At 37.1% G+C, this 12,944-nt stretch overlaps 1 protein-coding gene and 1 pseudogene across 1 annotated transcript; one reads left to right on the top strand and one right to left on the bottom strand.

Moving 5' to 3' along the window:
* The first annotated feature begins 321 nt into the window (after positions 1–321).
* On the top strand, positions 322–4,054 carry LOC107707902 (lysosomal protective protein-like). Its single transcript, XM_016512013.1, has 11 exons — positions 322–622; positions 1,044–1,155; positions 1,368–1,505; positions 1,584–1,745; positions 1,874–1,965; positions 2,084–2,168; positions 2,253–2,393; positions 2,488–2,624; positions 2,739–2,901; positions 2,997–3,086; positions 3,299–4,054. Exons 1-11 carry the CDS (start codon positions 363–365, stop codon positions 3,380–3,382), a joined length of 1,464 nt encoding a protein of 487 aa, XP_016367499.1. The 5' UTR covers positions 322–362; the 3' UTR covers positions 3,383–4,054.
* A 3,528-nt stretch (positions 4,055–7,582) lies between these two features.
* Positions 7,583–11,982, bottom strand: LOC107707913 (cytochrome P450 2F2-like; annotated as a pseudogene).
* Between the last annotated feature and the right edge of the window lie 962 nt (positions 11,983–12,944).

The following is a 12,944-nucleotide window of genomic DNA, read 5'->3' as shown; positions in this document are numbered from 1 at the left end:
GCAGCTTGTACTTATTACTAAAACAAGAAAGCAAACGAGTAGCATTAATAGTCATTCATTTTAGTTAACATATGCTATGATAATTTGAACAGATTTTTATTCTTATTGTAAAATAATGGAACATTTAGGTCATGAATATTGTCTCAAAAGTCATGGAAAAGTCATGGAAAAGTCATGGAAATTTATTGGTAAAAATGTGTACGAACCCTGTCTGATGATCCTTAATCTGATTATAATAATCATCTGAAGGAAAAGCAGAACAAGAAGGTGGCTGTAATTTACACACGGATGCAGCGTGAGAGAGTCTGGTTAAATGGGCGGAGTCTAGTTTGTCCGCATCAACTGACGACTGTTAAAGTCATATGACAGGCAGAGCAAGGGAAACGCAAACCGCAGGGTCGCAGGAGTCTTCAAGCCTTGTGTACAGGTCCATGTCCATCAGGCTTTGTGAAATGTTTTCTCTGCGTGTCTTCTTCTGTCTTCTGTCCGTGTCTGTGCATGTCGCGAGCGGCATGTATGATCCAGATGAGGTGCTGGATCTGCCGGGCATGTCTTTCAAACCCAATTACCGCCAGTGGTCAGGATATCTAAAGGCCAGTTCTGGCAAGTTTTTGCATTATTGGTGAGTTTTATTAGTCTTTTGTCTTAAAGTTATCAGCATGAGAATATGCAGCATGTTTTGTTTGTGAGGAGGATAACGTTACTATGGAGGCGAATGGCGTTTCCGCATTCACGCCGAATGAAAAACTAAGACGTTTTAAATAATTTTTTTTGTATGTTTTTTTATTTTGGCGATGTCATCATAGTCCTTTGAGGTATTGTGATGACACTGTAGTGTATATTACAATATTCATATACCATGGTATGGTTCCTGTCTAGAAAAGCGTTGTATTACATTTTGTTCTTATTGTGAGTACTAGCAGTATTGTGTAAATATACCTTCCTCTCATTTGAATGTACTATAGTTTGAGTCTCTTCAGTAACACATTATGATTGTTTTGTGTATTCATTATTGTATTAAAGAGAGTGTGTATATGTTACAGGTTTGTCACGTCTCAGAGGGACCCGCTCAAGGATCCAGTCGTGCTGTGGCTGAATGGAGGGCCAGGCTGCAGCTCTTTGGATGGGTTTCTATCAGAGAATGGCCCCTTTCATGTATGTTGATAGTTGTCTTTTAAAAAAAAAAAAGGAATAACAAGTATTTACAATGCATTGCGGGTTTAATCTTAAAGAGCCAAGAACAAAAGAGATTAGAGAGTGAAAAACATTCATGTAATTTCAGTCATTGAAGTTCTAAATTGCTTTTCTGTACAACACAAAAGCATAAATATCTCAATAAACATTGTGTTTGATCTGTGTGTCCTTAGGTCAATGATAATGGAGCCACACTTTATGAGAACGAATTCAGCTGGAATAAAATCGCCAATGTTCTTTATCTTGAGTCGCCTGCTGGAGTGGGTTATTCCTATTCAGATGACCAAAAATATCAAACAGATGATGATGAGGTAAGTGTCTAAACATTCATAGACATTCATAGCCTATAAAGACAGACTTTTTAAAGCCTTAATGTGTATTTTCTTTAGGTGGCAAATAACAACTACCTGGCATTGCAAAGTTTTTTCATCAAGTTCCCAAATTTCACCCAGAATGAGTTTTTCATTTTTGGTGAGAGTTATGGAGGCATTTACGCACCAACACTCAGTCTGAGAGTTGCCACTGGAGGTCAACTTAAAGTGAACTTTAAGGTAGGTTTATTATGCTCATTTCATTTTAAAAGTGTAATTTATTAAAATGTAGTGTATAAAATTTAACTTATGTTGTGTACTTGTTTACTAACATTTGAAGATCTGTTGTATCTCTTATATGTTTGCAGGGCTTTGCTGTGGGAAATGGCATTAGTAGCTTTGCACTAAATGACCAATCACTAATCTACTTTGGCAACTATCATGGTCTGTTTGGAGAACAGTAAGCTAAATCACTTACTTCTATATGTGGCCACTCATGTTTATATGTTTATTGCAATACTGACAATGAATATTTTGATAAATGTTTTTTTTGTTTTTAAACACTATTTTGCTTGAAGGCTGTGGAAGGATCTGAATGACAACTGCTGTCAAAATGGAGTCTGTAATTTCTACAACAATTCTAAAGAGTCCTGCTCGGATGTGGTAACGTGAATGCATCCACACGTGCTTGCAACTCTTGTACAGCCTTGCCATTATTTAAGGTGACTAGTCTTCTGTCTGTTGCAGGTGTCACATGCATTTAATATAGTCTATAACTCTGGGTTGAATACATACGCGCTGTATCTTGACTGTGCTGGTGGCGTCACATCTCAGAGAGCCATGATGCATCTTTTCAGAAACTTCAGGAAGCATTGGGAAGCTAATAAGGTGAGTCTTGTTCGATCTAATCATGCAGCCTTCCAATCCACTTTGATAAACTTGATAGAACAAAGGGGAAATGTACTTTCTTTTGTTTGTTCAGTCAGTAGGAAATACTCCAAATGTTCAGGGAGTGCCAACATGCATCAACAGTACTGCTCAGATGAACTGGCTTAACCGAGGAGATGTGAGGAAGGCGCTGCACATTCCTGATGTACTACCACCATGGGACATCTGCAGGTAAACGGACGCCTGTCCTCACTTACGGTTTCAGTGTGTGTGTGTGTGTGTGTGTGTGCGCGCATGCATGAACACACGTGTGCAGCTCTTCCTGAGTTCTTCCTTTTCATGCAGCGATGCTGTGGGAAGACAGTATCACACCATTTACGAAACTGTGAAGGATGTCTATGAGAAGCTGCTGGCTTTGGGTCTGAGAGCTTTGGTCTATAATGGAGATACCGATATGGCTTGTAACTTCCTTGGGGACCAGTGGTTTGTTGAGCAGCTTGGACAGAAGGTAAGATCTACTGTATGTTCTGTGAGATGTGATGTTCTGCAGAATTTATAGCACCTTCTAAGTTTAATGTTGGGTTTTTCTTCTTCTTCTTCAAGGCGAGCACACAATACCAACCCTGGATTTATGAGAAACAGATTGCTGGATTCTACCAGCAATTTGGCAACATCACTTTCCTCACAGTCAAGGTACGTTTCAGGCATCCATGTAACCTGTTTTGCACTTTTCCAAGGTGTAGTTATACTTTTCTTTGTTACAGCCTCCATGAGATCTATTGATGTGCAGCTGCTGTTTGCGTCTAATAGAGATTCATATGACTGGCTCTGATCAGTTAGGCATTCTGGCTAAATGGTGAAAGCTTACATGTACTAAAGCATGACATACAACTCTGCTCTTCCAGGGTGCAGGTCACATGGTTCCTCAGTGGGCTCCTGGTCCATCTCTCCAGATGCTACAGAGTTTCCTGTCCAATAAGCCTTATTGAACTTCCTCCAGACCATGCCCGGTCTTAAGTCACCAAATCTCATTTTTTTAGAAGTGGTCTGAAATGGATTTTAAGGAAACTGTTGCAATGTGACATGAAGTTGCACATTCATTTTCTCAGGGACTTTTGGGTGTTTGTGTCTTTGCATATGTTTGGGAATTTTGATATGCTTTTTATTGTTAATTGTTTAAATCTTTTTTTAATCAATTTTCCCTTGAACACTAGGGGTGGTTTTCATAGTCATGTTGCTCATAACAAAATCATATAATCCCAATTATAGATACACTTTTTAAAACCGTATTAGTGGATATCATGGTTTTAAAATGATCATTGTCCTTAAATCGTGGGTTACTAGTGAGATGCTCTTTTGTAAGAACTGAGGACAAATATATTTATAGTCTTCATTTTCTTCCTACCCTTGATACACTCAACGCTGAAACAAAGTTATACTATTCTTAATTATCTTGATCTATGGTTATAAATGGTTTACAATCCTATCTGATTGTCAAATCCTTTAATAAGGATTATATGGATGAGCATGTAACACTCCATTTGTTCTAAGATAGTCCTTCAGGTATGTGGAAATTCAACCCAAGAAAACTAGAATTTTAAGTTATTATTTTCAAATGGAATCAGTATAAACCAAGAAATAAAAAGCTGTTTTTAGTTTAATTTGTCTGTGTGTATCTGCATTGATTAAGCTTAATTAATGCTATGGCAACTGTTTAAACCACAACAGCATCTAGAAGGATTGACATGAGAAACTAAAATGAACTGATTTAAGTCCTTTCCCTGTTGTGTGTAAAACCTAAATGATGATATGGACATACATACAGTAACATGTGTGGTAGAGTATAAACAGAGAGAGGAAATAGAAATTATAGATATTATAGAAAAAATTATAGATATCAAAGGTGATGCGGAATATGGAGCTGGTAATAGAGGACCCAATAGAGGACAGTTCAATGCAGTAACATGTTATCAAATGCCCCAATTATGGATTTTTGAAAATTACCTTTCATGCAGTGTGTAACACAGCTCTAAGTGAATGAAAACATCCTGCAAAGTTTTAAATCTGAAAGTGCACCGTGTATAAAGTTATTGTCTCAAAAGAAAAAGTCGACTCTGAATAATTGAAACGAGTCCGTGTTTAAAACGAATCCCAAGCTGTTTCATTTTGACGTCAACATGAAACATTAGCATATTATTGCCCGCCCACTTGTTGGTCTGAATGAAAACGCAAATTCATTCTTTGCCACTAGGTGTCGCTTTTGGAGCGGTAAAATAGAGGTTTCCCCGGTAACACTACACAAAGCAGCACTGCTCTCACAAATGCTGCTTTTTCAGGCATTACAGGCATGATGACATTAAAGGGGTCGGGCTTGAGAACGGCACGGCCGGCGGATTCGACGAAGGAGCGTCTTCCCACATAGTGATGTAGATATGTGGGGGCGTTAGAACGAGCCGTTTTAGGTAGGTGTGGCTGACTCTTAACTTTTATAAAGAATATCTCTTTGGATTTGAGACTTTAGTCTTTGCAACTTTACAGATCTTTTATGCACCAAGAGCTTGTAACACTCCAAAGAGAAAGGAAAAATTTAAATCGCATCATATGACCCCTTTAAAATGAGACCAATCTGACCAATCACCGCAGATTAGCGTCACGCAAAGGAGGGGTTTGGAAAAATGAATCGTGGAGCGAATCGTTTGGGAGTCGTTGAGCAAGTAAGGTAAAAAATTGTTGCATATTATAAGACAATGAAAGTGTTTTTTGACCTTGCATGCATGTCAACCTGTTGTTGGGGACACCCAAAACCAAAATATTAACCTTTCATTACCAGTGGTGTAATGTAACGAAGTAATAATACTTCGTTACAGTACTTAAGTATTTTTTGGGAGTACCTGTACTTTACTTGAGTTTTAATATTTCAGCCAACTTTTACTCCACTACATTTCCTAATTAAAATGTATACTTTTACTCCGATACATTTCCCCGAGGCATATTCGTTACTTACTACAAAATAGTCATAAAAACACGGACTGCAGGAAAGCAGGTTTGACGAACCAGTGGTCTGGCGTTTGCAAGTTAGACTCATGCTCATGTGTAAACAAGTGCGAGCACAACCACGGATGATTCATTTTCCACTCAAGTCGAGTCTAGTGTGTGTGATACAGCATCGTCTGCGATAATATGGTAAGTGTTGTTGTAATGATGTGCTATCTGTTATTATCAATAGGCTATATCACCAAATCACGCACAGAGTGCACGCACGTTGATTTATTAGTCTATTAAAACTCACAATTCAAGGCATTCTAAATTGTAGACGGCAAAAATGCTTGTGTATGCTATTTATATAATTTAATATAGTTAACTTATATAGATATAGAGCTATATCACACAAAGACTACCGTTTTTCTGCAGATAGCAGCATGAACGCATGTAATAGTCATTTTATTCAAGTTCAGTAAAGCACTTATATTTTAGACATAATATTGCTTGTTTTTGCTCAATTTTCCAAACAGAGATCACAGCACTGGTCTCACAGCTTTTTGAACGAATCGGTTGAATAAATGATTCAGTGATTCACTCATTAACACAGTCAAATGTTTTGTTTCTGAATGAATCAGTCGTTTGAATGAATCGGTTGAATCTCAATAACTCACTCATTAACTTCCCCTCTGAGATACATTCAGTTGTGTAAATACATCTAAATGCTATTTCAGATGCAGATTCCAGAAATGTTTTATTATGTGTGACTATGTTGGAATGTAAGACACTAAGTACCGGATGAAGTGCTTCTTATTCTTTCCCAAAAATACAAAATGGAAGAGAGTTAAAACTGAACACAATGTTGCTATTCAAGCTGTGTATGAACATTTTTATGTATATTTATTTGCTTCTTTTCCATTTTGCCTTTATTTGTAGTTTTACTTTCAATTCTTAAGTACGTTTAAGATTACAAAAAGACTTTTCGTACTTAAGTACAATAAATACCACATACTTTAAGACTTTTACTCAAGTAATATTCTAAACGGTGACTTCAACTTCTACCAAAGTCATTTTCTGGTAAGATATCTGTACTTTGTATAGTATGGCTTTCAGGTACTTTATACACCACTGTTCATTACCCATAATAGCAAGTAGGGGTACTTTAAAATGTACAGTAGGTGGCGGTATATGGCACTTTCACGTGGTCGTATCTACCAGAGGAAGAAGAAAAGGCGTAAAGTCAGCATTCACTCGATCCTGGTTGACACACGTGCAGAAATAGCGAAGGAAGAGGATAAATATCAGGTAACGGAAATTTTATTGTCAGTTTAGGCAAAGAGTCACTTTTTTGCAGTGCATGTTTTTACTGATCTCTGTTGAGTGTATCGAGTGTAGAAAACTGTTATTTTTAGTTCTTGCGTTGAACTGCACCGTGTTTAAGTTTCCGTGTCTGTGTGACTCTGGGAGCTACGCTGCGGTGCAACAGTATCGCTCTTTCTCTATTGTTTGGGCTTTATCTTACTGCTGGTTCTGCCCTTGTGGAAAGAGAAACAAAATATCGTCTGGTCTTAATATGAGCTTGATATATAAGCTTCTTTGTTGCTCGAAATTTTCACTCATATGATGTTTCTTTGTCTAACAGCAGCTGGAAGAACACATGAATGTAAAAAGAGGAATCGTACCCTTGGATGTTTTGTATTGAAGATGTATATAATTTATTTATATTTATTTATTTATCATATATTGATATTTTTACAATATATTTCACGTGAATTCATAGCCAGTGCATTCAGTTCTTTTGTAGTAAAACTATACTCTGTATGAATGCCGAGCTTTCTAGCAGCTTGCAATATTGTAAGTAGTATTAAATTTTTATTGTATTAAAATGGTTTACAAAACAAAACTACAAATGATTAAAACACTATGATTACACTGTAGTTCTGCTGAACAGTTGTAAATAATTGTTTTTAAAAAATGCAATAAAGCTTCCAAGTGTTGTGATCAAAGTTTCACCATTAACATGCATAAGAGATTTGGGCTAGCTGGCACAAGAGCTACAGTATCAGTAATTAAACTGCCTTGCAGTGATTTTGTATTTTGGTTTTAAACTGTTAATTTATTTTGTGCTAGATGTTGAGTAAATAAGCAAACACAAAACCCCATTGAGTTTAATTGGTACAGAGGTATATTTTCTAATTGTGCGTGTTTTCACTTGTGCGTTATAGGTTGTAATTTTATACAACTTAATTTACTTGCATATTTAATGTCTTGTGCGTCATTATTGTTTCACTTTTGCTGAAACGTTAACAATTACTATCGGTTTAATTGAACAGAAACCGATGCCATTGTCATAATTTACCCTGTGTGATCTATAGTGTGACAACACAACCCACTATTGGGGCATGTTGTCACTGAAGGGCGACATATGTTCAGTAAACAGATTTACAAGTCTGCCCAGGTGTACGTAGTTGTACAGTCAGACGGTAAGGTTTCACTGACTGTGTCCCACCATATATACGTTTGAAGTCCGGTTCTCCTGCATCCTCTGGCCAGACCAGACGGAATCGCCGCAGCACCGTGACCAGCATGAGGAAGAGCTCCATGCGAGCTAGATTTTCTCCTAAACGGACACGAGATCCTAGAAAACAAAATAAATGTACATTATACCAACACACTGTTGTTCTCATTCTAAAACACGGCTGCGCTTTCTACTGATTTTATTTATGTATTGTAGTCATACTAATGTCTCTGTGTAATATGTGAATTTATACAGCTCGGGGACTAGGATAAATGAGAGCTATTGATAGATATCCACTGTTTTATCATTTAAAGACCTCATCACACTGTAGAACATACCTGCAGAGAAAGGCATGAATGCATCGGGCTTCACAAACTCCCCCTTATCATTCAAGAAGTTTTGAGGGTTGAATTCATGGGGAAACTTCCACTGACTTGCCTCTCTGAGAGCAGATGAAAGATAGGGGATGATAATTGTCCCCTGTAAGAGCAAATGTTTTTAACAAAATTAACAATCCTCCCTTGCTGTTTAGGGGTTGCAATAATAATCTGTTATGGATTGATTTAAATAAATTAAATAATGGATAGTTGTTGTTCTTAGTTACTCTTTCTTTTGTCATTTTTTATTTGTGCCAGAGTAACTCTACAACTATGATGTAAAGAAAGTTGTTGCCATACATAAATCCTCGTAAATGTCACCTTTGGGATGTTGTAGCCCCAGAGCTGAGCGTTGGTTGTGGCAGTGTGAAACATACTAAGAGGAACAATGTCAGCAACACGCTGACCCTCATGAATCACTGCTTGAACATAAGGCATGGCATTTCTGTCCTCAAATGACCAACACACTGTTGTTCTCATTCTAAAACACGGCTGCGCTTTCTACTGATTTTATTTATGTATTGTAGTCATACTAATGTCTCTGTGTAATATGTGAATTTATACAGCTCGGGGACTAGGATAAATGAGAGCTATTGATAGATATCCACTGTTTTATCATTTAAAGACCTCATCACACTGTAGAACATACCTGCAGAGAAAGGCATGAATGCATCGGGCTTCACAAACTCCCCCTTATCATTCAAGAAGTTTTGAGGGTTGAATTCATGGGGAAACTTCCACTTGCTTGCCTCTCTGAGAGCAGATGAAAGATAGGGGATGATAATTGTCCCCTGTAAGAGCAAATGTTTTTAACAAAATTAACAATCCTCCCTTGCTGTTTAGGGGTTGCAATAATAATCTGTTATGGATTGATTTAAATAAATTAATGGATAGTTGTTGTTCTTAGTTACTCTTTCTTTTGTCATTTTTTATTTGTGCCAAAGTAACTCTACAACTATGATGTAAAGAAAGTTGTTGCCATACATAAATCCTCGTAAATGTCACCTTTGGGATGTAGCCCCAGAGCTGAGCGTTGGTTGTGGCAGTGTGAAACATACTAAGAGGAACAATGTCAGCAACACGCTGACCCTCATGAATCACTGCTTGAACATAAGGCATGGCATTTCTGTCCTCAAATGTGACATGTTCACGATCACCAAGGACTTCATCAGTCTCCCGCTGACATTGTTCTGAAAATGTATTTAAATAGACATTAAAAGACACAAGCACAAAATGAAAGACTAAATGCTATGAACAATCCACAAAACTAAAATATGAACATAAAAGCATTTCATTAATAATGCGTTATCCCATTCCAGAACCTAAACTGTATTTATCGAAGGATAATCCATAAGGAAATCCATGACCCATAATTCATAATCCATAAACAACCAAACACACATTACCCCACAGGTATAATTTTGTGAAAATGTATTTTTGGGAAAACTATTTTAAAGATAATTTTGTAAAATCCAAATAAGCACGACAGATCTTTATTGGATCTTTACTTACTTTTGATACTGTCCCTCTCTTTGCTCCAGAAATGGAATTATGTTGACTCATTATTCTATTTCTGTTCATCAAATGCCTTGTTCAGTTTATGTCTCAGTTGTTAGATCTTGTTCATACAAATATTTACACGTTTGGAAATAAATGCAGGACATTCCTTTCTTTTTTTTTCTTCTTTTTTTTGAGATAAACTTTTTGCATGTAAACAATTTACTTTAAAATGTGAAAAAGTTTTTAGTACAAAAACTCAATAAGAGGGAGGAAGATAAAGAGGTTCGACACATCTTACCCACATTCCTTACCCTGTATATGAGTGTGGGTCATCAAATAGAGGGTTAAAGTGCGGAGTGTGTTTGAGGTTGTTTCAGTTCCAGCCGCAAACAGGTCAAACAGCAAAGTGACCATCTGTGAGTCGTCAAATGTGGTGCGTTGATCTGCTCTCTGAAAACAAAACAATCCACTAACAATTCATTGTAAAGCAAAGAATATTAAACTGATATTGTGCTGATAAATTCATAACACACACAAACACTTAAGGGTATATCTTACTTTCTCCATCTCCTCCAGGTAACAGTCAATCAGGTCTCTGGGCTCCCCAGTAACATGTGACTTCTTGTGCTCATTCACAACTTTAAGAATGTGATTTTCAATTCCCGCAAAATAATGAAAAGCCTTGCAGAATGGCAGTCGGAAAATCCTTAACAATGGGGCTATTTCGTAGAGCTGCAATTCAAAAGAGAATACTTAAAAAACGTCAAATTAAATGTCTGTCAACATTCTATCCATTTGTGCACAAACTACAATCTCTAATTTTATCATTTATTTTTGGCAGCAGCAATACTGTAAGTGTAAACAAGAAAAGTACAAATAGCAGTTACAGTATAAAAAACATCTTGTTTACACAAAATGTAAATAGAAGTAATACAGTGGGCAGAGTTTGTGTAAATAGCCTTTAGCAACAAGGCTGGCTATTTGCATTCAGTGTAAATAAACAGTGTCTTTACTTGTTATTGTATTTACCATTGCCCATTGTCCAATGACAATCTTAGTGAGTTTTTCAATGTTTGTGATCAATGTCTGGAAATATTCATCCTTATAAGTGAATCGCGACCCAAAAATGATTGAGGCAATGATGTTTGAAGCAGCTTGGTGGTACAGATGTTCAGGGTCAATTGACTTTCCTGGTAGGGATGTAGAGATAAAAGAGATGCTTTCCATTCTTGAATTTGAATATTTTCTGGCATATTTGGTTAAGGTCATTCAAATGTCTATATTTAAACATTAGACTCTGAACATGTGATTGCATAAATGAACTATGTTGATCTAAAGATTAAAGGTGTCACAGATGATTGTATGTACCAGCAGATTCCTCCAAATGTGAGCAGATATATTTGACCTCCTCGAGAATCCTCTGCTCCATACTTCTTTTTCCAAGGCCAAAGTTCCTCAGTGTGGTCAGAGCACAGCGTCGATGTTCTCGCCAACTTTCTCCATAATTTGCCATGATCACCCCTAAACAAACAAAGTAATCAGTTAGGAAGCCTTTAAGCCCAGCAGGGAGAGTTTGGATTAAATTCTCTGCTGAGTGCAGTGCACTTACAGTATATGAGTAGCTGGCTGCATTTTGTTTAAACTGCATTACCTTTGCTATTTGTTACATGGCTGATCATCATGTTGTCTGATCTGCCAGCAAACTCCGCCGCTTGTGTGATCAGTGCCTGTCTGATCATTTTCTGACCTGTCAACACCACGGCTGGCTGGCAACCAATGAACAGCCCATAGATTTACCCATAGCGCTGAGCAAACTGCACAAAAACATTCATGTTGAAGACCACAGACTCACATCAGCATGTTTTTGCTGTCATACTTTATGAAAGAAGTCTGATTTACTTTCATCACTTGTTTCCAGTAACCCATTCAATTATTTCAGTGTGAATTTCCTACCAATAATAATGTATTTTTAATGCAGCAGTCTCCAGTGTGTGTTTGAGACTGATGTGCTTACCTTGTCAAAGTCCTTTAATGGGTTTGTGCAGTCCAGCTGAAGCAAATTTCCAAAAAACAGAACAGGAGTGGGTCCAGGGGGGAAGTTTTTGGGTCGCCGAATTCTAAACTGCAAGCACAGAAGAAAGGCTCCGAGACACAACAGAACAAGTGCGGTCAACATGGTTACTGATCTACTGGACGGCCCGTCTGAAACCTGCTATTTAATGCAGACAGAGAACTGATACGCATGCTCACAAAACTCCTTCTTTAAACTCTGCTGAACTTTTTCAACTTCCTTGAACAGGAGTTGGAAAACACAGACTATTTAGGTGAAAAGGTAAGCTATAATTAACAATATGGATGACAAGGTAATGCTACTTCCACCAGAGGTCAATGTCACCATGTACTCTTGACAAAGTTGTTCCTAAAGATTCATTATGTAAACATGCAGAATGACATTGTCCAAGTTTGTGTAGCATTAACATTTTTTTTGTTTAAATATAAATAATACAAACTATTCTGGTGACCAAAACTAAGCTGTATTTATAGTCTAGTGTAGTTTCTTATAATATATGAAGAAAATAATATATGAAGAAATATATGTGTGTGCTGACTTGTTTTAGTGTTTTATAAGGTGGTGGATAATGCCTCACATGTGAGGCTTTATGATCAGATGTGCTCTTAGAGATGCACAAGAGAGTTTAAAGTGAATTGTATTTTCATAGTACTGAAAATGAAATTATGTTTAATCGGTATCTTTCCAGTTTTATCCTGTACCTACTCCAGCTGAGGCACAACCTCAGTTAAAATGGGATTAAGCCAATGTTCAGATTTTAGCATCAGATATTCTGAAATGAGCTGACAACATTTTTCAGAGTAAGTATATTTAACAAATGAAAACTGCAACTGAACACTATACTGAGTTGTGAGTCAATGTAGGCTTTGGCTTATCTTGGGGAGATGTTATGTCCCTCAGCATATGTGTGTGCTGACTTGTTTTAGTGTTTTATAAGGTGGTGGATAATGCCTCACATGTGAGGCTTTATGATCAGATGTGCTCTTAGAGATGCACAAGAGAGTTTAAAGTGAATTGTATTTTCATAGTACTGAAAATGAAATTATGTTTAATCGGTATCTTTCCAGTTTTATCCTGTACCTACTCCAGCTGAGGCACAACCTCAG

This window comes from Sinocyclocheilus rhinocerous, unplaced genomic scaffold, assembly GCF_001515625.1.
Source record: "Sinocyclocheilus rhinocerous isolate Xijiao unplaced genomic scaffold, SAMN03320098_v1.1 scaffold2852, whole genome shotgun sequence".
Classification (NCBI taxonomy): domain Eukaryota; kingdom Metazoa; phylum Chordata; class Actinopteri; order Cypriniformes; family Cyprinidae; genus Sinocyclocheilus; species Sinocyclocheilus rhinocerous.
Note: the sequence above shows the minus strand (reverse complement) of the source record. Positions and strands in the feature narration are given on the sequence as shown.

Coding starts and splice junctions, on each gene's coding strand:
- LOC107707902 (XM_016512013.1), top strand. CDS start 363: ATGACAGGCAGAGCAAGGGAAACGCAAACCGCAGGGTCGCAGGAGTCT. Junction 1,156..1,367: donor CAGAGAATGGCCCCTTTCAT/GTATGTTGATAG, acceptor GTGTGTCCTTAG/GTCAATGATAATGGAGCCAC. Junction 1,746..1,873: donor AACTTAAAGTGAACTTTAAG/GTAGGTTTATTA, acceptor ATATGTTTGCAG/GGCTTTGCTGTGGGAAATGG.